The 24,679-nt window shown below is 45.4% G+C and overlaps 1 protein-coding gene across 3 annotated transcripts in view; it reads left to right on the top strand.

Moving 5' to 3' along the window:
* The window catches only part of LOC119965862 (neuroligin-1-like), a 232,231-nt gene that overhangs the window by 197,397 nt on the left and 10,155 nt on the right, over positions 1-24,679 (top strand). For all 3 annotated transcript variants that reach the window (XM_038796795.1, XM_038796796.1, XM_038796794.1), the window contains 6 exons: positions 1,077-1,196; positions 1,288-1,430; positions 6,489-6,580; positions 9,378-9,524; positions 17,792-17,902; positions 22,738-23,393. In XM_038796795.1, coding sequence (XP_038652723.1) covers positions 1,077-1,196; positions 1,288-1,430; positions 6,489-6,580; positions 9,378-9,524; positions 17,792-17,902; positions 22,738-23,393 — 1,269 coding nt within the window. The remainder of the gene's footprint in view (positions 1-1,076; positions 1,197-1,287; positions 1,431-6,488; positions 6,581-9,377; positions 9,525-17,791; positions 17,903-22,737; positions 23,394-24,679) is intronic.

Genomic DNA, 24,679 nt, shown 5'->3' with positions numbered 1-24,679 from the left:
AACAGAGGAGGCTACGGGTGAGTTCATAGAACATAGAACATACAGTGCAGAAGGAGGCCATTCGGCCCATCGAGTCTGCACCGACCCACTTAAGCCCTCACTTCCACCCTATCCCCGTAACAGAATAACCCCTCCTAACCTTTTTTGGACACTAAGGGCAATTGCGCATGGCCAATCCCCCTAACCTGCACATCTTTGGACTGAGGGAGGAAACCGGTGCACCCGGAGGAAACCCACGCAGACACGGGGAGAACGTGCAGACTCCGCACAGACAGTGGGGAATCGAACCTGGGACCCTGGCACTGTGAAGCCACAGTGCCATCCACTTGTGCCACCGTGCTGCCCCATGTAATCGAGTAATGGAGGTACACAAAATTATGAGGGGCCTAGACAGAGTAGACATAAAAGACTTGTTTCCCCTAGGCGAGGGGTCAATTACCAGGGGGTGTAGATTTAAGGTGAGATTGGTAGAAGGATTAGAGAGGACATGAGGAAAATAGAGTTCACCCAGAGTGGGTGAATGTCTGGAATTCAGTGCCTAAGTTGGTGGCTGAGGCTGAAATGCTCACCTCATTTAATTTTTATTATATTTATAAATTTAGAGCACCCAATTATTTTTTTTCTCCAATTAAGGAACAATTTAGCGTGGCCAATCCACCTACACAGCACATCTTTGGGTTGTGGGGGTGAAACCCACACAGACATGGGGAGAATGTACAAACTCCACACGAACAGTGACCCAGGGCCAGGATTCGAACCCGGGTCCTCAGCGCCGCAGTCCCAGTGCTATCCACTGCGCCACAAGGCGCCCCTCACCTCATTGAAAATGTACCTGGATCTGCATGTGAAGTGCTGTAACCTGCAGGGACCAGGTGCTGGACAATGAGATTAAAATGAGTGGCTACTTTTCTTTTTCTCCTTTTTTTTGGCTGACACCAATACGATGGGCTGAATGACCTCTTTCTGAAGGCTGAATGGTAACTTTTCTGTGGTTCTATAGGTCGATTCTATTTGCTGGTTTACTCATCACTGTGTATAAGTTCCAAACATTTTTATTAATTATTTTCCTTTGATAGAAATCCTAACCTTCCTCAATCAGTTCCTGTTAATTGGCCAGAGCACAGAATTGGGAAGCATTATATGGACCTGAATACGAACTTCAACCAAGGATCAGTGGGTAGCAACCTCAGACCAAAGTAAGGCCGCAGTCTCCACGTGCCCATTTTGCAATGTCATGTGTCCAAACACATAGGGAATATGATTAATTTGATGCTTTATGTCTAACAGGCAGTTTGGACTGTGGAATGAGTTGATCTCAAAGATGGTTTCCAGAAACCTCGAATGTCTTCAGGACCAGATGCCGGCTTTGAATGGGACAGCCCCAGTGCTAAACCCACCGATTGTCAAAACTCAACAAGGTCAAGTGAAAGGTACGAAGGCAAGCATTCTAACTGCTTGACATGGTACATGAAAATGATGTGCTCGCAATCTGTCAACATTCTGTTAGAACAGCAGCTGTTGATCAGCGGAGGCAATCTCATCGCTGAGTCAAATGTTCAGGGGTTCAAGTCCTAATGCAAAGGCTTAAAAATCCAGATTGACTCTCCAGCATCATGCTGAAGGAATGTACTGCACTGTCGGAGGTCTTTTTCAGGGATGTCCAACTGGGGCCCCATCAGTCCTCTCAGACAGATGTAAAATAGCCCACGGCAGAAGAACAATGGTGTTCTCCTGGTGTCATGGTGAATGCTTATCCCTCAACTGACATCATAAAACAGATTATCTGGTAATTATCATTGCAGTTTGTAAGATCTCACAATGTGAAAACTGGTTGCTGCATTTCCTATCATTTGGGGCCAGCGAATAATGTCCCAATTGCATTGACTCTATTTCAATTAAACAAAGAAAGATTTGCATTTGTATATCACCTTCAATCGCCTAAGGATGACCCAAAATGTTTTATAGCTGGTGAAGGACATTTGAAGTATAATCACTCTTATGAAGTTGGTAGACTCATAGGAGGATGCCACAACCAACAATGAAATAAACGACCAGCTCACCCACTTTAAGGCCTTTGTTCTGGATAGATGCTGTCCAGATTAACTTCGCCTGCTGTTCTTCAGATAATGCCATGGGGTATTTTACAGCGCACTAAACTAAAGATTTAGTTTAACGTCTTACCAGAAAGATAGCTCTTCTGATGTTGCACTGAAGGGTCAGCCATGATTGCCTACTCAGGTATTTGACATAGGACTCAAACTCGTGACCTCTGACTCAGAACCAAGGGTGCTACCACTGAGCCAAGCCTGACCTATTAAATGCTCGTCTCTATGCAGGATCGAGAGCCGCCTCCATTTCTTGCTGTGCCTATAGATTCAATATGCGCTCCCATGGTGACGTAGCTGCATGCATTGAGAAGATAATACAAAGCAAATTTACAAGCAGATCAGCCACAACCTTATTGAATTGCGGAGCAGACTCGAGGGGCTGAGTGGCCTACTCCTGATCCGAATTCTTATGTTCATAAATTTTTCTCTGATTGCTTCATACAGCAAGGAAACTGGAAATTGAAACAAAAGTAGCTACAAAAATTCAGAGGAAATGGATCCAGTCAATTATTCAGCGTCCCTAGGTGTTACTTAAAACAGCAATGATATACTAATTAGCTCTTAAATATAGTAAGCTCCCTCTGCATATTTACCTGCAAAGACATATCCAAAATAAATATGGAAAGATTGAAGCTGATAAAACATTTTGGTCTATTGTTAGTTTTGAATACTCATAACTCACTGCCCCACTGGGGTTTTCAAATTCCACTTTTAGTTCAGTCTCCAGGTCATGAACTTCTTCAAGGTTACCATGACAAAATGAAGCCTTGTAGCCGCACTTCATTATAACAACTGGAGCATGCAGACTTGCACTGGATCACATACACTGGTACTTATTATTTGGAGGAACCTGGAATACAGTGGGGCCATGTTGGGGTAAAGAGCTGGGGAGAGGCAGCGCACAGGGTATATTTCTGCCCCCCCCCCCCCCTCTCTTCAGCAGAGAATGATGCACGATGGAAAACAGAAAAGAAGGCAAAAAATGCTTGACATGGAAAGCAACTCGCTGGCTACGACCAACCCATTTTATTTTCAAATAACAATTGATCAATGATTAAAACGGTCTCCTACCCTAAGTATGCAAAGAGTAAAATTACCTCCAATTAAGTAGCAAATTTGACTTTGTTCATTCACAACTTTAGCGAGGTACAAAGATTGATCTTCCATGGAGCATTTGTGACCTACTGCCCCATTCTGCATGCAGTGAGATATAGAGGATCAAGAATGAGAGGGCACAGATATAAAGTGATTTGCAAAAGAAGAAAATGTGGTGCGAGAAAAAACGTTTTCACACAACGAGTGGTTCAGGTCTGGAATGCTCTGTGGTGCATGTGGTGGAGGCAGATTCAACCAAGGCATTCGAGAGGGCATTAGATGATTAAGCCACAATGTTCGTTTGGAGAGTTGGTGCAGACACGATGGGCCAAATGGCCTCCTTCTGCATCGCAACAACTGGGATTCTGTGTTCAAGAATATATGGTGGCGATGTTAACCCATAGTCTGAGCCTGGGCACTGCATTTGGCCTCAGTGCCCAGCATAGAGGGGTCGATGAAAAAGGCATTTAGGGTGCAACTCCCAAGGATGGCACGGTGTAGGGCTGCACGGTGGCACAGTGGTTAGCGCTGCTGCCTCACAGCACCAAGGACCCGGGTTCGATCCCGGCCTTGAGTCACTGTCCGTGTGGAGTTTGCACATTCTCCCCGTGTCTGCGTGGGTCTCGCCCCCACAACCCAAAGATGTGCAGGGTAGTGAATTGGCCATGCTAAAATTGGCCCTTTATTGGGGAAAAAAAAGAATTGAGTACTCTTAATTTTTTTTAAAAAAGGATGCAACTCCCAGTTTACTGCTTTAAAGGGGGACATCGGGTCAAAACAGGGTTTGGCCCATGTATGCTGCCCGCTTCACTATGATCAAATAGCTTGTCAATCTTCCCTTTTTACAACTCGAGGCTCCTCAGAGTTCTGTAGTGATGAGCACCTCAGCTAAATGGAATGCTTCTCAGATAAAGTAAACTGAAAATATCGGAGCCTATGACCTTCCCTTAGACTGGCAGGATGAGTGGTTTCCTGCCCAGCAGCCGTTTAGACGGAGACAAAAATAAATGTCTGTTCAGGTAGGTTTACTTGTCGACTGACTGAGGTAAGGCTTTGAATGAAAGCCAGCTAGATAAAAGACCAGCGGATGAACTGGCAGGAACATTTCAGAAATCCGCACTAACCCTAGTCCAACCAAAATAAACTCAGCTAGAGTATGCTCAAGGCTGAAAGGGAAAAAGAAAATTCTAGAACTGGCCAGTCATATTCACAGTATGTTCCTATCATGTTTTTAGCTATCCCAGCGCGAAACTTGCTAACAATGCCTTTTCAAACTGATTTAAAGATATTTGTGTATTATCAGTGGACCCACCCTCTCATGAACAAATGTTGTGTTAAAAGGCAGTAGGTTAAAGACCATTTTCAAAAGCAGGCCATGCTCTGCAGGCGGCTATTGATGGTAATGATAGTGTATCACTCCAGTGTCTAAGGATTTAGCCTCGGGAGATCATAATATGTTTTTCTAACCTGGTTCACTCTTCCCTCCTCCCAGGGTAGTACACTATGGTTTGGCTGTTTCTGAAATAACAAAGCTTTCCGAAGCAGTAATCCCGTCAATTGAAAATAGCTGAAGGATATTTTTTCAAGTATAAGTTACTAAATGTGTCCGATGCATGGATTTCAGGCCTATTCCAGAGGGCTGAACACATAATCCAGCCTGACGTTCCAGGGCAGCACTGAGGGAGCAGCACACTGTCAGAGGTGCCACCTTTTGGATGAGACCTCGTGAAGTCGGGGTCCCATCTTCCCCCTCAGGTGGACAGGAGACACTCAATGACACTGTTTGGAAAAGAATATGGTTGGCTTCTCCCCAATATCTTGGCTAATATTTAGCCCTCAATCAACATCAGTAAGCCAGGTTATCTGGGTATTATCTTATTGCTGACTCTGAGAACGTGCTGTGTGCAAATAGTCTGCTGTGTCTCTTATATTGCAGCAGTGCTTCATTGGCTGTTCAAGCATTTTGTGATGGCCTAAGGCCTCTAAAGGGGAATATCAGTTCCTTCTTTATTGGATTGATCTATCATTTCATAATTATTTTACACGTGAAATAAAGCTAAGAAAAACGTGAAACACAAGGTGCAGTACAGAACTGGGCATCTGTGTGTGTGTGTGTGTGTGTGTGGGGTGGGGGGGGGGGGGGGGGTGGACTGCTATTTCCCATTGAGATAAGCATCTCCTGGTGCCAGAATTCTCCTTTGTCTTCAATACATGCATATTAAAAGGAAGCATAAATGCTCATTGATGTCATAAACTGTGTTTAAAGGAGGCTTAATAAACTGTATACATCTGGGTGGCGCAGTGGTTAGCACTGCTGCCTCACGTTGCTGATGACCCGGGTTTGATCCCGGACCTGGGTTTGATCCCGGCCCCGGGTCACTGTCCCGTGTGGCGTTTGCACATTCTCCCCGTATTTGCCTGGGTCTCACCCCCACAACACAAAGACGTGTAGAGTAGGTGGATTGGCCTTGCTAAAATTGTCCCTCAATTGGGAAAAAAAAAAGAATTGGGTACTTTAAATTTAAAAGAAAAAAAAAACTACGTGTGTAAGTGTAGAAACAAATAATAAAAAATAAGCTAATTTTACTATTAATGTTGAATCTGTGCACGATGTGGCAGCCTTTTCCTTTGCGGCAAAGTGGGGTGCCGCAACAGGTGGATATGGGCGGCACGGTAGCACAGTGGTTAGCACTGTTGCTTCACAGCGCCGGGGTTCCAGGTTCGATTCCCGGCTTGGGTCACTGTGCGGAGTCCGCACGTTCTCCCCGTGTGTGCGGGATTTCCTCCGGGTGCTCCAATTTCCTCCCACTTGTCCTGAAAGACGTGCTGTTCGGTAATTTGGACACTCTGAATTCTCCTTCTGTACCCGAACAGGTGCCAGAAGGCAAGTAGGGGCTTTTCACAGTAACTTAATTGCAGTGTAAATGTAAGCTTACTTGTAAATGTAAGCTTACAATAAAGATTATTATTATTAATGTCCCCAGCTGTAAACTTCCTTTGCCCTATTAAAATATTCCATGTTCCTTCAAAACTCCCTCAGGCCTGCATTGAAATGATATCCTGGAAGGTGGCTCAGATCTCTGTACCTTCTCGCCACAACCTTCTGACCGAGCCACGTTATTGAGCTAAAGTTGCTTTCAATAGAAAAGTGTTTGGAAAAATTCCACTGCCCAGCCCAATGTGACAATGTTTCCACTCCAATTCTTATCACACACATATATAATTGTTCGTGAGTACTTGCAGCAAATGTATTGTGTCTCTTTCTTTTTCCATTTCTTTCTTAAGGCTTCACAGTTCAAGATTTCCTGGGAGGATTTCTGCATGTTTTCTTGCAAATTCCGTATGCATCCCCACCTGTTGGACATCTCCGATTCAAAGTAAGTCTCTGAATTGACCACTGCCACCATTGTTCTGTGTCATTCTGAAATTCCCCTTCAGTCTGTCCTTCTTGTGGATATCAGCGGAATCTGAGTAAATTGGATTTCCAGCTCAATATAAGAGATTCCTTGCACCAAAAGGGAGCTAAGTGGGTGTCGGATGCTTCTCCACAGGGGCACAGAGGAAATCACCTTTGTCAGTCCGCACACATTTGCTAGCACCTATCTTCAAACAATCTGTAGTTGTCTAGTAATGTGTTTCCCTCTCTGCTAGGTAAAGGCAATCAATCAAGAGTCCAAAGTTTGAGGGCATAAATATTCTTTTTTTTTATATAAATTTAGATTACCCAATTATTTTTTCCAATTAAGGGGCAATTTAGCGTGGCCAATCCACCTACTCTGCACATTTTTGGGTTGTGGGGGCGATACCCACGCAGACACGGGGAGAATATGCAAACTCCACACGGACAGTGACCCAGGGCCGGGATTGAACCTGGGACCTCAGCGCCGTGAGGCGGTTGTGCTAACCACTAGGCCACTGTGCTGCCCTGAGGGCATAAATATAATCACAGAATTGGTACATCACAGAAGGAGGCCATTTGGCCCATCATGTCTGCACCAGGTCTCCAATTGAGCATTATGACTTAGGGCCACTGCCTTTTCCCAATACATTACCCCAACCCATTTTTGTCTATTCAAATAATCATTGAATGCCCTCTTGGATGCCTCGATTGAACCTGCTTGCCTTCAATACACTTCCAGGCACTGCATTCCAGACCTGAATCATTCGCTGTGTGAAAAAGATTTTTCTCACATCACATTTGCTTTTTTTCCAAATCTCTTTAAAACAGTGCGTTCCCCTTCTTCGTTTAGATGATCTGGCTGGATGGCACAGATTATCACTTGGTCCTGGTTCCTCTGCCAAAACTGATCAGTAGTTCCTGGATCTCCTGGACTGCAAATATAAGCTTCTGTTCTCCAGAGGGGGGGGGGGGGGGGGGGGGAGGGGGGGGCACGGTGGCGCAGTGGTTAGCACTGCTGCCTATGGCGCTGAGGACCCAGGTTTGATCCTGGCCCCAGATCACTGTCTGTGTGGATTTTGTACATTCTCCCCGTGTCTGCATGGATTTCACCTCCACAACCCAAAGATGTGCAGGGTAGGTGGATTGGCCATGCTAAATTGCTCCTTAATTGGAAAAAAATAATTGGGTACTCTAAATATATTTTTTAAAAGCTTCTCTTCTCCATTACAGATCATCTTCTTAAGCCCCTTTCCCATGTCTACCCCACACGAGGAACATAGGAAGAGGAGAAGGCAATTGAGCCCTTTGAGCCTAACCCTTCATTGAGATCATAGAATCATAGAATTTACAGTGCAGAAGGAGGCCATTCAGCCCATCGAGTCTACACCAGCTCTTGGAAAGAGCACCCTACCCAAGCCCACATCTCCCCCCATCCCCATAACCCAGTAACCCCACCCAACACTAAGGACAATTTTGGACATTAAGGACAATTTAGCATGGCCAATCCGCCTAACCTGCACGTCTTTGGACTGTGGGAGGAAACCGGAGCACCCAGAGGAAACCCACGCACACACGTGGAGAACATGCATACTCCACACAGACAGTGACCCAAGCCAGGAATCGAACCTGGGACCCTGGAGCTGTGATGCAATTGTGCTAACCATTGTGCACTAATGCCATAAACACTCCTTTGACCCTTATCCTTTAATGTCTTTGGTTAACAAAAATCTATCTGTCTTGAATTATAAATGAACAGTTCCTGTTTAAAGAAGACTATGTGCTTCAATGTTTTTTCTAATTTAGTTCATTTGAGATTCATTGACTCGTCAACCAGTGGAAATTCTTGATCTACTCTATCTGTTCACTTAAATATCTTGAAAACATCAAACTGATCACCCCAACCTTCCAAATCCTAGATTGCCTAATCTCTCCCCATAATTTAATCTTCTGAACTCCAGGCGAATCTCACGGTACTCTCTCCCAGGCCAATACGTCCTCAAACATCCACAAAGCAAAACACTATGGATGCTGGAAATATTTAGCAGGTCTGGCAGCATCTATGGAGAGGGGAACAGAGTTAATGTCTTAAATTGAACAGTTGCAATGAAAGGTAATTTACATTAAGGCCTCCTATAATGTCACCTAATTCCATCTCTGCCTCAAGACATTCTGCTCAAACCCTCATCCCTGCCTTTGTTACCTTAGACTTACTCAAATTCGCTCCTTGCAAACCTCCTATTTTACACCCTTCATTAAACGAGCTTATCTAAACCCGTGCTACCTATATCTTAATTCACCACCAAGTTGCACGCATCCATTGCCTTAGTGCAAGCTAACCTACATTGGCTCCCAGTCTGGCAAACCTCATTTTAAAAATTCTCATCCTTGTTTCCAAATCTCTCCATGATCTCACCTTCCCTATTTGTAATCTTTTCCAGCTCAATCCCCGTCCCCCCCCGAGATCTATGTGCTCCTCCATCATTAGCCTCCTGTGCATCCCTGACCTCTATATCCCCACCATTGGTTTCCTTGCCTTCAGCTGCCTAGGCCTTAAGCTCCGGGCATTTCTTCCTTCAACCTCTTTATCTATCTGGCCCCCTTAAAACTATCTCTTGGCTAAGCTTATGGTTTCCAGACGTAATATTCCAATGCACTCTTACCAAGCCTCACGTCCTCCAGAAGCCTCACCTCATCCTGTCCTACATCAGGTAGTGATGGTGAATGAAAGTTGTTCATGGGATTTCTCCCTTTCATTTTGGTGTCTTGTGTGTCAGCCCCCTGAGGATGCCAAGCCATGGAGTGGAACACGGGATGCCACAGAATTGGGACCTGCTTGCCCACAATCTCCCGCCAAGTTACCAGACAAAATCAACCGAACGAATGAAGATTGCCTCTACCTCAATGTCTATGCACCAATCAGGGTAGGAAATGAGTTATTAATGCTACAAATCCTGTCGGCACTGCACTCTACAGAACAGTTTATTACAGGTAAAGTGCCTCAAATTCAACTATCCGAAAACTGCCGATATCCGAAAACTGGACATTTTAAAAACTGCTACGCATGAATTTTATTATTACTAAATGAGTAAAATACCTTACTGGCTTGTTGAGCATTGGTATGCTGGTGTGTCAACTAATTATCAGTTTCACACACCTGTCTTTTCCCCCACTCCAAGTGACCCTTGACTCAACCCAACCTGGTCCAAAGCACCTGACCTGAAAACCGGCAAGATATGAAACCCCGCATGGACTCGGCCCCGAGATTGCCAGATTCGAGACACTCGACCTGTATACCTAATATCACATTACAGTATGAGTATTAGTGACATAAACCTGGGATCTTGCTGCTCTAATTGGGTCAAGACCGTAACCCCCTAAACCAGTCAGATGGACCAAGTAGTTGAGCACATAATCCAGGCTCACACATCTGGGCGGTATTGAGAGCATGCTGCATTGTCAGAAGTGCCGCTTTCTGGATCAGATGGAAAGCCAAGACTTTGTTTCCCCTTTCAGTTGGATATAAAAGACCCTACGGCGTTATTCCGAAGGGAGGGGGGGGGGGGGGGGGGTTCTCCTGATGTCCTGGCCAATAAATATCCCTCAAACAATACCAGTGAAAGTATAGATCATCTGGTCATTATCACATTGCTGTTTGTGGGATCTTGCTGTGCGTGAACTGAATTCAATGTTTTCTACATAACAACAGCAAGTACACTGCAAAGGCACTTCAGTGACTGCGAAGTGCTTTGAGATGTCCTGGAGTGGTGACCAGCACTGCATAAAGTTCAAGTCCTAATTTGTTAATTGTATGCAGTAGAATCTCATTATTATGCTTTTTCATATTTTTCATTATTTTTTCCTCTGGTTCTGGTCGCCTTTTCGTAATCGGTGGAGCAACTCAGTATTCACAGAGGTTATAACCTAATAACACGTGACCATAAAAATAGTTTTGCAGACAGGTTTTTGACTGCCCTTTGAATGTTTGCGAGGCAGTATGAATGAGTTGTAAACTAAATTAGATTATGGGTAAGGATGAAGGAGAACTTTATCTTTCAAGTGGCTCTTGTTCTCCTTTGTCACACAAGACAACCCCCCCCCCCCCCCCCCCCCCACCATCACCGATGGAATCCACAGCCTTTCTTCCAGCCTTCATGTGAAGAAACATTTTCTAATTCTGATACTCAATGGCTTCAGTCTGACTTTTAAAATTGTGCCTCCCCTGATCTTGTTTGCCTACCCGAGGAAATGGCTTCTTGCTATCCTTCCTATCAAACCTCATTAGCATTCTAAACGTCTCAGTCAGATCACATGGCTCTCAATCCGTGCGAGGATTGGGAGAGAGGTCCAAGGTCACTCCTCTCATGACTTACCATCCATTTTGCTTGACCTCCTCACCCCGGGCAGGCATTCGGCCTCCGCTGGGAATTTTGTCCATGATGACAAGTGGCAAGATTAGAAAATAGGCGATGAATGCCACAAATACAAAATAATCAACTCACCACGCAGCCAGCCTTTGCAGCTGTTATTAATCCCACTCGCCTTTCAACCAGCATTCAAACTTGTTCTCAGCCTGCAGCAGAGATATTGTTGTGAAGTCAAGTTTATTAAGCTATGCGATGAGGAGTGGCATTGTGTGTCAGACACGGCCCTTTCATTCACGAACCGAGTTTGAGCCTAGTATTATGGCCAGGGTTTAGAGAACCCCAAAGTGTATCATGGAGTTCACCTGACCCATAACGTTGAATAGATTGTGGTTATGAGGAACACAAAGGTGTGATGTAACAGAGAACTAAAGTACTTTTAAATTAAAACAATATCTAAGTACCCCACCTCCTCACATACGGACCCCAATGCCCTTTGCTGAAGCGGGGGGAGGGGGGGGGGAGGGATTTCTAGTTCATGGGAGCTTATCCACAAAGAGGTTCAAGTGACAATTAAAGTCCTCGCCCACAATTAGCTGAAGCCTGTTCCACAAAGTCCATGAAGCCTTTAGTAACAAACTCCGGGGAGTGTTTTGGAGGGCCATACACATTCATTACCAAAGCAGGCTCTCCATATGCAAGACCCTTAACAATCACGTAACTGGGGACCACGTGATGCGGGCTTTCCCGTGGTCTCTGGCGCCACTCGCTTTATAATCCGTCATTTATCCCGGATGCCCAGCACAAGTTTGCCTAATCCATGATCTAATAATTGATGTTATGTCCCGAGAAGTCTTCTGAATTATCATTGATGAGACTATGCCAAAGAAAATGAAGAAATCCGACGATAACACGGCAAATCGGATTCAGCGGGAGTGGAGCCGCCATTTCAATATGGCAGCCAGAAGCTCGGGAGGTCTCTGGATCTGGTGTTTGCTGATGTGCTCTCGGAGGCACTGGAAATGATGACTGCCAACATTATCCGAGTTATTGATCAGAGGTTTGGCGTGCTGACGCAGGGCTTGAGTGCTCATGAGACCAAGTTGCAGAATGCCAATAAAAGGCTCAGTGAAATGGAGGAAAGAATCCTGAATGTCAAAAATGTATGCTACCTCAGCTAAAGCTCATATTCAATCCTTGGGAAGCCAGCTATGTGGCATGTAAGAAATCCTGGAAGATTAGGAGGACCGAGGTTAGAGAACAAATACCCAAGTCATCAGTCTGTCTGAGGGTGTGGAGGGTAAGCTTCTATTAAGTTCTTTGAGAACTAGCTGTCACAGTTTCTTGGGCTGGATGTGAAGGGTGAGTGTTTCAAATTGGAAAGGGTGCACCATATCCTGTCTTTGAGGACAAGGTTCAATCAGGATCCCAGTCCAATAATCATTCACTGCCACAATTTTGAAGATTATCAGAATGTCCTGCAGATGGTGAGACATGGTGGGGCCTGGCTCCGTGAGGGATCGAGCATTTCCTTTTTCCAGGACTTTTCGGCGGCGATGTAGCTGAAGTTTCGATGAAGTTTGAAGGCAACTTAAGGCCGTGAGAATGAATTGTGTTATGCATTATCCTACGACCCTAAAAGTGTTATCCAGCAATTCTGTTAAGTCTTCCGATAATCCGCCTACTGCCTTGACCTTTGTTAAATCTATGAGGGGCAGGAAATTAGACTGATATTCTGCGACTTGGGACTGTCAAATAGTCATTCTCATAATCTCTCTTTAATCTGTACTCTCTCCCTATTATGATATTGTTTTTATTGTAATTCATCCTGTTAAAGGGATGTATTAATATAGGAACACTGCAATGAATTTATTTTTCTGCTCCATGACAGCGTTTTGGGGACTCCCATTATCCTTATGTATGGTAGCTGTGCTGTGTGCTAGTTATCCTTTGTCTTTATATCTTGTCCTGTACTAAACATAGCAGATTTCCAGTTGTGCATTGCTGAAGGGTGGGTGGTAAATACAGGTCTTCTTTGGTGTGCTTAAAATGTGGGATGGGCATTTGACCCCCATTCCCTTGGTGGTTCTTTTCTCCTTCTTCTTTATGAGAGGTTGTATCCGGTTGGTAATGAGAGTGGCCATAGGGTTAGTCCTATGGGTCCTCACTTTAGCTGAGGAATGTCCCTTTAGAGCTTTTGGGGTTGTGATGTTTTCTCAGTGTTTTTATCCTGGGGTCTTTATGATGTTGACTAAATCCTGCTTAGGTACAGACAGGTCTTATATCTATGTAAGGAATACGTTGGGAGTCATTTTGGTGCCTTTGGTAGAAGCAGGGTTGAGGGAGGGATGTCATGGCGTACACTCGAGCGTGGGGCAAAAAGCCTATCCTATTTTCCTGGTGGTTTATGCAATAACTGTGACTAATTTTGAACTTTGCTCATGGAATGTAAGTGGAATTCATTATCCTATCAAAAGGAAAAAGATCCTCTTTCTTCTCAAGAAGAAGCAAGTGCCCATAGCCTTGTTACACTTGGATGACAGGGAGTGATGTTTAATCTGTGTTGGTCGAACATCGACTGCAACTAAAACGAGAAACAGGCTTCCGACACAGGAGAATGTCCAACACCGTTTTATTGAACCTGTTGATTGCTGTACATAATCTGCTGTGGGTTGACACTCTATTAAGCTAACTGGTAACCTCCGACTGGCTTGACCAAGCTAGCTCTCTATCACATGGTGATGATGTTCATCTGCCTGTGCACTGCGACTATCTCCCTAACCATGTCCTGTGAGAGAGGGAGAGCCTTATCGCCCTGTGGGCTTTATAGTGGCGATGTCCTGTCTGGTGATTGGTTGTTCTGGGTCGTGTGTGTTCATTGGTTATCCTGTGTGTCAATCACTGCCTGTCTGCATCTCATGATATACACAAATGGATATTATGACAGGGAGCACTTCAAATTGAGGCAGGTGTGGGTGGAGCATGTCTCTTTCATCTCTTTTTCAACAAGCAGCAGGGGTGTGGTAATCCTAATCAACAAGAATGTCCCATTGGAGGTTGAAAACTGTGCTAAGGATAATAGCGGTGGGTACGTGATAGTTAAGGGGTTGGTACTGGGGGAAGCTGTCTCAATGTGTACAATAAATGTGTTTGATAAATGTGTACAGCGCACCCAATTACTCCCAGGAGTTTGTCACTAAGGCTTTTCTGGACAGCAGAATTGGCCTCGGCTAATTTGTTTGTGGGAGGCAACTTCAATGGTCATCTGAATCCCTCGATGACAAACTCTCGGTCACTAGGAATCCCCCCCATCCAACAGGCCAGAGCTCTGCAACGGCATGTGAAAACGTTGGCTATTTGGATGTGTGGAAGTCTTTGCATCCTAGGAATAAATATTTAACTTTTTTTCTCAGCCCCCCCCCCCCCCAATCAGTGTCACACTAGAATTGATTATTTATTTGTGCGCAGGACGATTCTACATTTGGTCGTCTCTTGTTCTATAGGTAGCATTGTAATTTCTGACTGAGCCCCTATCTTCCTGGAATTTCTGCTTGAGGGCTCGTCCCACCTAACCCCGCACCCCCACCCCGGTCCAGATCATGACAGTTTGACACCTCCTTACTCAGAGATGCATCGTTCATTGCCTATTTAAAGGAGTTTTGAGTGTTTTTACTCAGTGCTTCGGGAAACTAATAGATCCCTGATTTTGAAAACGGGTTGAGATCAAGAAGTGTGTGCCTCTTACAAGCCAATCTCCCTGTTAAATGTGGACGTAAAATTGTTGTCTAAGGTGCTGGCAAAACAGTTGGAGGGTATCCTTTCAACAATTGTTCAAGAGGATCAGACAGATATCAAGGGTGGGTTTTCCAGTAATAATGTTAGGGGATTGTTGAATGCAATTCAGGTCATTCAGAAGGCTGCCCTGGATGGGTTGGTGATATTCTTGGATGTGGAAAAATCCTTTGATCGGGTTGAATGGAATTATTTGGTGTACACATTGTGGAGATTTGGGCTGGGTGAAACTTTGTCAGCTGGATTTAGGTGTTGTATCAAAGGCCTGGAGCGATGGTGCTGATGAATGGCTATAGGCTTGAGAATTTTGGGCTCCAGAGGGTGACCAGACAGGGATAAGCTTTATCCCCCTTCTTATTTGCGCTGGCCATAGAGCCTTTGGCCGAGGCTTTTGAGCGGAACCCCTAATATCAGGGCTGGAGAGTGGGGATGAGCAGCACAAGATTATGCTTTAAGCGAACAATGTGCTGCTATTTGTGTCAAAGTCAGACATTGGGCGCGATTCGCTGGACAAATTTTGAAGTTCATTTGTGGCGGGTTTCCAGGGAGTTTCCTGTCGGCTCTGCTGGCAAGTTCCCCACCGCTATTCAATGACACTTAGGGCGGGATTCTCCGTGGTGCGGCACCCCTCCACCAGGCAGTGGAATCCTCCGTCCCGCCAGCCGGCCAATGGGGTTTCCCATTGTGGGCACCCCCACGCCGTCGGGAAATTCGGCTGACAGAGAATCCATTCCCTTAGTCATTTTTATGTGCCCAATGGGAGTTTCTCACCGGTTTTGCCCACGCAGAGGTCGTGATCCTCTGGCCAGGAAAAGCGGCTCGCCGCAGTGCAGTGTGGACAGTGAAAGCTGGGAGACCCCGCTCCCGGGGTCTACCTGGCTCACAATGCCTCGAGAAATTCAACGCAATCTCATGAGACGTTGAAAGGTGAATCCTGCCCACAATGGGTGGGATCACTTTTTGGCAAATCTGTATATTAGGATGTAAGCCTTACTCTAATTTACAGATTCCCAAACTACCGGAGGCTTTGGGATTCAATCCCTTCACCTCGAGGGGCCTTGGGCAAGCACCGTTTGGTTCAGGCCCCCACAAATGGGGACCAGATGGAATGGTACTGGTGTGGGTCTCCCAGAGGATCGGAGGCCCCAGCTGCATGTCCTTTGTGCAGGGTGGTGCCCTGGCACTGCTGGTGTATCTGGGTATCCTGGCAGACCCAGCCTGGCACGCTGGCAGTGGCATCTAGGTGACAGACTGGCATTCCCAAGATGCCCAGGTGACACTGCCAGATGGCAGGGGCACTGCCAAGGGGCCAGGTTGGACCTGCCAAAGTGCCAAGCTGGCATTTTTTCCACGCGCACGATCAGGCCGGGGTTACTCGGTGTGGGTGTTGGGGGGCGGCTGGGAAACGCGTTCAGAGATGCTTCCTTGCTGTCCTTTGAGCAGCTATGACAACAACTTGACATCCCAAGGCGTTTCCTTTTTCAGTAGTTATAGTTTACAGATCTTATCGTTAATAGGACAACCTCATGTCTTGACTCCTCTATTTCCCTGGTGCAAGAAATCCTGAATTTTATGGAGCCTAAAGAGTTCATTAGTAAGTTAATTTTGTTAAAAATGGTGTCCTGATATCGCGCTACAACATGGAGTTCCGGCGAGCGGAGCTCCCTATTGTAAAAACAGGGCTAAGTTCAACCTCGGCCGCCATTTCCCCATTCAGACCCCTTATTAAACGCGAGTCGCATTGCATAGCCATGTGATTCTCAGCACTGCCAATTCCGGGAAACACACTGCTAAACGCACTCACTCAGGGACTTTGTTTCCTTTGGAGAAGATCACGTCCAGAATGTTTTTTAGCCTGGGGAACTGAACTCCAAGATTGGCCCGCCATTTTGAAAGGGTGCCCCGATCTCTAAGTGAGCATGTGAATCCCCCCCAAGTGAGGACACCCCGCTATGGGGTCCCTGGGGGCCCTCTCTTTCGGCCCCCTCCAAGCCCACTTACAGCACCACCTCCCTTCTAGCACCCACAGCAGTCACCCCACCTAACCTCCCGGAGGACCCTACTTACCTGCCCTGCACACCGCCACCCTTGAAACCCCCCCTCCACCCTCCTTTCATGGGCCTGGCCCCACTTGGCCATTCACCCTTGACAGTGCCACCCTGGCAGCTGGACACTCTTGCACTGCAACACTGGTACCCAGGCAGTGCTCCTGTCAGCCTGGCAGAGCCATTTGGGCACCATGGGAGAATCAGGGTGACAGTGCCAAGTTCAGATGGACAGTGCCAAGGTGCCCATGTTCCAAGGGGAGGGCCAGAAAGCCACCCTACACTTATGCTGACCCCGGGAGACTCACCTCCCCCACCCCCAGGTGCCATTCTGCCTGGTCCACATTTGTGGAGGCCGGTGTATCGTGGGTAGGTAGGCCTCAGGTAGGTTTACGACCTACTTCCACGAGCGCCGTTTGGTCCCGCCCCTTTTGGGCAGAGTTCCAACTCCGACACCTCTCATAGAATCTTACAAACTGATGTGGCACAGAGGCCACCCATTGGCCGATCACACCTAGCTAATTAATTCCGTGCTCCCTGCTCTTTCCCATAACCCTGCAATATTCTTATATTTTCAGATATTTATCCAATTCCTTTATGAAAGTTATTATCCAATCTGCTTTCGTGATCTTTCAAGGCCAGATTACAACAATTCATGGTGTAAAAATAATCCTCCTCATCGTCCCCGCTGACTCTCGTGTCCTTTGGTTATGGGCTTGTCTGGAAAACGCCAATTGATCACTTTCCATTGCTGGCCTGAAGAACAAAAGAAACAGATATACATCGAATCGGAAACATGGAATAAATTCTATAACCTAGAGTTTTGGATTATTCGTTTAGAGGAAAGTGCTTTCAGAGATATTCCTGGATGAAATATGAATCATTTTTTACTAATGGCTGTTGGAAATCGGTAGTGTAATTGATTCAGAAATTACCTAAGTGTTCATTTACAACTCCGTTCTGAAAGTATTGATTTATTTCTGTTGACAGGCAGGCAACAGTTCTCGATCGCTGCCCGTTATGGTTTACTTTCACCATGGTTCCCTCCAGTCCGGGGCGGCTGGGGCGTATGACATGAAGAGTCTTGCAGCGTATGGACAGGTAAAAAAGGAATGCAGATAATGTTCACCTCTTCCTGAAGGCATGGGAGAGGGGCATGATTCCCAAATCAACAGGCTCAAAGAAACAGCCATTTCCTTGGCCAGTTCAGTGTGGAAATATTCAGCCGCCCATTTTAGTATTGTGCTTGCTCCTTTCTGTCATTTACATTGCACATAAATCATGCTCAGTTCTAGATGTTTCTTACCTTCATTGGAAGGACTTCCGGGCTGATTAACAGTCTGGTAGGGTGGTGTAATAATTATACCTGTATCTTCACACTTTTCCCTTGGAGAATAGTGCAAATTAGTATAAGTACATGTGGTCTGATCAACAGACCGTAATGCGAATGCTCCATCCATGAGGACAGCACGGTAGCACAGTGGTTAGCACAATTGCTTCACAGTTCCAGAGTCTCAGGTTCGATTCCCGGCTGGGTCACTGTCTGTGCGGAGTCTGCACATCCTCCCCGTGTGTGCGTGGGTCTCCTCCGGGTGCTCCAGTTTCCTCCCACAGTCCAAAGATGTGCGGGTTAGGTGGATTGGCCATGCTAAATTGCCCTTAGTGTCCAAAAAGGTTAAGTGGGGGTTGCTGGGTTGTGGGGATAGGGTAGGTACGTGGGCTTGAGTGGGTTGCTCTTTGTAAAGGCTGGTGCAGAGTCGATGGGCCGAATGGCCTCCTTCTGCACTATAAATTCTAAATGACCGTAACCATCTTTATATCAGTGATAGAGAGGTTAGTCGAATCATTAGGCGGTATGGGGGGTTGTTAGTCGTGATGAGCAAGTTTATGGCCAGCTACAACACTGTACATTTGTGGGGACAATGAGCACATCCACTATTGAACACATCCCTCCGGATGCCAACATGGAATTCAGAACGTGAACTCTAGTTTCCACTGGCTGGGACTGTCTAGAACATAGCAACAGGAGTAGGCCATTCAGGCCATCGAGTCTGCTGTGCCATTCAGTTAAATTATGGCTGATCATTTACCTCAGTGCCACTTTCCCATGCTACCTTCATATCCCTTCATAACATTAGTCTCCAGAAATCTATCAATTTCCATCTTGAATGTGCTCAATAATTGATCTTCCACAGCCCACTGGGGTAGAGAATTCCAAAGACTCATCACTCTCGGTGTGAAGAAATTCCTCCTCATCTCAGTGATAAAAGTCTTGCCCCTTATTCTGAGGATATGTTCCCTGGTTCTAGGCTCACCAGCCAGGGGGAACATCTTGGATTGGATTCTCCGTCAGTGGGATCCTCCATTTCGCCGGCCTGCCGATTTCCCAATGGCTTGGGTGTGGCCACAATGGGAAACCCCATTAGCCGGCTGGCAGGACGGAGAACCAGAAAACGAGAATCCTGCCCCTTATCTACATCTGCCCTGTCACATCCTGTAAGAATGTTGTAAGTTTCAATTAGGTCATCTCTCATTCTTTGAAATTCTAGAGAATACAGGCCCAGTTCCCTCAATCTCTCCTCATAAAACAAATCCCCCAAACCCCAGGGATTAGTCTGGCGAACCTTTATTGCACACCCTCTATGGCAAGTATATCCTTCCTTAGGTAAGGAGACCAAAACTGTACACATTACTCCAGGTGAGGTCTCGTCAAGGCTCTGCGTATTTGCAGTAAGACGTTTTTACTTCTGTACTCAAATCCCCTTGCTTGGGCAGCATGGTGGCACAGTGGTTAACATTGCTGCCTACGGCGCTGAGGACCTGGGTTCGAATCCCGCCCCGCATCACTGTCCGTGTGGACTTTGCACATTCTCCCTGTGTCTGCGTGGGTTTCACCCCCACAACCCAAAAGATGTGCAGGGTAGGCGGATTGGCCACGCTAAATTGCCCCTTAATTGGAAAAAATAATTGGGTACTCTAAATTTTTTTTTAAAAAATCCCCTTGCTATGAAGGCCAACAATTTGCCTTCTTATTGATTTTTGAACCTGCGTATTGCTTTTAGAGCCTCATGAACAAGGACACCATGGTCCCTTTGGAAACCAACACTTCTCAACTTCTTACCATCTTTAAAAAATATATACTTTTATTCTCCAATTTTTCACATTTTCATCCAAATTTAAGCTCACCAACAAACAATCAACAGTAACAAATACAATGTCCAACCCCTGGTCAACAATCCCTTCCTCCCACCAACCCCCAACATTTTAAATACAAACATCAAAGAAAAGGAGTCAGGAATCCACCATCCACCCATACATAGAGACCAACAACATACTCAGTTCAACCGGCCCCCTAATGTTCGATGTCATCAAATTCTTGAAAGTGCATAATGAACAAAGCCCATGAATTGTAGAACCCTTCCATCCTTCCCTTCAACTCAAACTTCCTCTTCTCGAGTGCTATAAACTCCAGCAGATCCCCCCGCCACGGAGGGCACAGGGTGGAGAAACTAACCTCCACCCCAACAGGATCCACCTTTGGGCGATCAGCGAGGCGAAGGCTAGAACATCTGCCTCCGCACCCGCTTCCAACCCCGGCTGAACTGAGACCCCGAATATGGCCTCCAGAGGACCTGGCTCAAGCTTCACATGTACCACCTTTGAAATTACCCCAAACACCTCCCTCCAATACCCCTCCAGCTTTCGACAGGACCAAAACATATGAACATGGTTTGCAGGGCCCCCCTCTGCAAAGTTCACAAACATCCTCTACCCCCTCAAAGAGTCGGCTCATCCTCGCATTTGTGAGGTGCGCCCTATACGCTACCTTCAGCTGTATCAGCCACAACCCCTCCCACAAAGTTGAGGCATTCACCCTCTGGAGCACCTCACACCACAACCCTTCCTCCATGCCCTCTCCCAGCTCTTCCTCCCATTTTGAACTTCTCACCATTGAAGAAATATTCTCTCTCTCTGTTTCTCTTCCAAAGTGGATAACTTCCCACTTATTCACATTATATCCCATTTCCCATGCTCATGCCCATTCACTTAAAGCCTCCTTGAATCCTCCTAATTTATATTGCCACCTAGTTTTATGTCATCAGAAAATTTGGAAATATTACAATCGTTCCCCATATCCAAATCATTTATATAGGTAGTGAACGGCTGTAGCCCTAACACTGATTCTTGCAGGCTATTAGTAACAGCCTGCCATCCCGAGCATGACCTGTTTATTCCTACTCTCTGTTATCTGTAATTCTCAGACCGTACTACTATAATACCCCCAATCCCATGCACTCTAATTTTGTTTACTAACCTCCTATGTGGGACCTTATCAAAAGGTTACTGAAAATCCAATACAGCACATCTACTGGTTCTCCTTTATCAATGTTACAAGTAACAACCTCATAAAATTCCAACAGGTTTTTCAAACATGATTTTGTTTCCATGTTGACTCTGCCCAATTGTACCATATTTTCCAAGTTTCATGTTATCACATCTTTCGTGATAGATTCAAACATGTTCCCCAGCACTGACATCAAACTAACAAGTCCTTGGATCTCCATTCCCCATCTCCCTTCCTTCTTAAACAATGGGTTTACAATTGCTACTTTCCAAGATGCGGGAACCTTTCCAGAATCAATAGAAATTTGAAAGATAACCCCCAGTGCATCTACTGTTTCGATTGCCACCTCCTTCAGCACTCTGGGATATAGCTCAACTGGTCCAGGGGATTTATCAACCTTCAACTGTTCAAATACTACCTTTTTACTAATATTAATTCATCTCAGTGCTTCAATTTCACAAGTGCTTGGATGCCTAGTATTTCTGGCAGATTTTCTGTACCTTCTTCTATGAAGACAGACACAAAGTAATTTAGTTCCTCTGCCATTTCGCTGTTCTCCATTATAAATTCTCCCATTTCCACCTGTAACAAGCCCACATTTCTCCTAGATAATCTTTTCATTTTCACATACCTAAAGAAGCATTCACTGTCTGCCTTTATGTTTCTCTCTGGCTTACATTCATATTCTCTTATCTCTTTCTTTATCAGTTGCTTCGTCCTACTTTGCTGGGTTCTAAATTGCTCCCAATCCTCAGGCTTTCCACTTTTCTTGACATCCTTATCAGCCACTTCCGGCTGGAGTGGCATTGGAATACCGCACTTTCTGACTGAGGGAGGAAAGTTACCACCGAACTAAAGACTCACTTCATTCAGTCTAGGCAGCTATCCATTTGAGAAATCAGTGAGTAAAACAAAGGAAAACATTTTCAAAGCTTTCTGTGATGGAGTGAGAGAGAGCATTGTTGAGATTCAGTCAACAAATAAGATAAAACATATTCGATGTTAACAGTAAATTAAATTAATTAAAAGGTTTTCATATGAAATAAGTTCTTAATGAAGACATCACTGAATGAAATGAAATGAGAGGCCAGTGTTGCAATTTGTAGTAAGGTATTAACATATTCACTGGGCTAAATCGCTGGCTTTTAAAGCAGACCAAGCAGGCCAGCAGCACGGTTCGATTCCCGTACCAGCCTCCCCGGACAGGCGCCGGAATGTGGCGACTAGGGGCTTTTCACAGTAACTTCATTGAAGCCTACTCGTGACAATAAGCGATTTTCATTTCATTTCATTTTTTCATTTCACAACACTAAAATAAAAGCAAAATATTGCAGATTTGAAAAAAAAATCTAAAGGTTTTTCTCGGAAGCAGAGTCATATTGGACTTGAAATATTAACTTTGTTTCTCTCTCCTTTTGCTGCCAGACCTGCTGGGCTTTTCCAGCATTTATTGCAATTTATTCACCTCCCTTCTGTTTAATTAAGCACCTTGAGACCTTTTTGGGTGTTAGCAAATGTCCGTTGTTCATGGGTTTGATCAGAATGGGGCCAATATAGCTAATGCTGTGATATAATTAATTACACTTTGCAGGTTGTGGTGGTGGAATTCAACTACCGTCTTGGGCCTCTTGGCTTCCTCAGCACTCTGGATATAAACGCTCCCGGCAACCTTGGTTTCTTGGACATGACCAAAGGCCTTCAGTGGATAAAACACAACATCCGGAACTTTGGAGGAGATCCCAGCTCCGTCACATTGTTTGGCCATGGGGCTGGAGGGCTTGCAGTGGGTTATCTTCTGTTGTCGCCCCTCACCAGAGGCCTCTTCCACAGAGCCATCTCCAGCAGTGGCAATGCTTTGGTACCCGGTTTCATCGCAAAGTCTGGCGGCTATTACTCGGACCCTCTTGTTGCCAGCCGAGAACTGGCAAAAGCGCTGGATTGTCCAACCGACAGGAATGCAAAGTTGGTGGAATGTCTCCAAACAAAACCAGTGGAATCTCTTCTCGATGCCCCAGTTCCCAAGCCAAAATATGGTCCAACTTTCCCTCCCGTTGTCGATGGCGTTTTCTTACAGGAGCTGCCTCAGGAATCACTTCTCAAGGGAAACTATATGAAAGTTCCTTATGTTATAGGACTTACAAACGATGAGGCAGGGGATCAGCTTGCTGATCTTTTGGGTAATGGTGATGGAATCGCATTAGAGACTTATCATAAATTGGTGCTGGATTATGCCGATAGTCGTTTCCAGTAAGTATAAATCTTGTCATTTTTGTAATCTATTTTTCCACTCTAATTTCCATTCCACTCATATTCCTGCTGTGGTAGAGATCAATGAGAGCTGGCTTCTGTTACTGCATCCATATTTCATGCAGGAGCCAAAGATAATGTGTCCCGCAGGACATTAGAGTGGGGCTGGCGAGGGAGAGAGATAGGTAGAAAAAGTAGGAAAGGGAATCACAGTCATGTTCAATTCTGCCCAAACATAATGTCCCCCATGCATGAACCTACCATCAGGAGGCATTGGGAAAGAATGGGAATAAGTGTAATAAAATCTGTCTTGTGTCTTTCTCCCTAACCTAGGACATTAAAACCAATGTTAATGCCCTGATTGCAAACTCAGCAAGGGCTGGGGATCTAGTCCACCACGTTCGTGGTTGATAAGACTCAGGCCCACACCTTGGAATTGGACCATGGATTGGTTAGCACTGTTGCTTCACAGAGGCAGGGACCCCGCTTCGATTCCCGGCTTGGGTCACTGTCTCTACAGAGTCTGCACGTTCTTCCCAAGTCTGCATGGGTTTCCTCCGGGTACTCTGGCTTCCTCCCACGAGTCCTGAAAGACGTGCTTGTTAGGTGAATTTGACATTCTGAATTCTCCCTCTGTGTACCCAAACAGGCGCCGGGGTGTGGCGGCTGGGGGATTTTCACTGTAAGTTCATTGCAGTGTTAATGTAAGCCAACTTGTGACAATAATAAAGATTATTATTATTGAGGACAATCAATACAAGTTGTTTGCAAGCCACCGATTCTTGAATTCGGGGAATTTCTGCTGCTTATAACCGGAGATTAGCAGAACCAAGTTTCTAATGTTGATAGACGTTTCACTCATTTCCTGGATTAAATGGGTTGGTTATTTGTTTTAATTAAATCCCTTAATTTCCTTCTCTTTGATCATAATTTCCATTGTTTGTGCTGGATTTTTAAAATTTATAGTGATTAATTATCTTTGTTGCGTTTGTAACATTTTGGGATATAGGTTGAGTAATTTGAGGCATGACATGGTAAGTGCGGCACGCTGGGGAGGAACAGATGACTTTAGAACAAAGGATCCCAAAGCTCTGAACCACTGGGGATTTTCTGCAAATCAGGCATCTAGATCTGTTGTAGCTTAATTGACAGAGATTAGTTGCAATGATCAGCAAACAAACCCATTATTGTTGATCACCAGGATGTAGAAGGCAAACTAGATGGACCATTAGCAAGTTCTGTATAAAGAATTGCCTATATTCCTTGAAGGTGTGACAGAACATCTA

The sequence above is a fragment of the Scyliorhinus canicula genome, chromosome 5 (assembly GCF_902713615.1).
Source record: "Scyliorhinus canicula chromosome 5, sScyCan1.1, whole genome shotgun sequence".
Lineage (NCBI taxonomy): Eukaryota > Metazoa > Chordata > Chondrichthyes > Carcharhiniformes > Scyliorhinidae > Scyliorhinus > Scyliorhinus canicula.
Note: the sequence above shows the minus strand (reverse complement) of the source record. Positions and strands in the feature narration are given on the sequence as shown.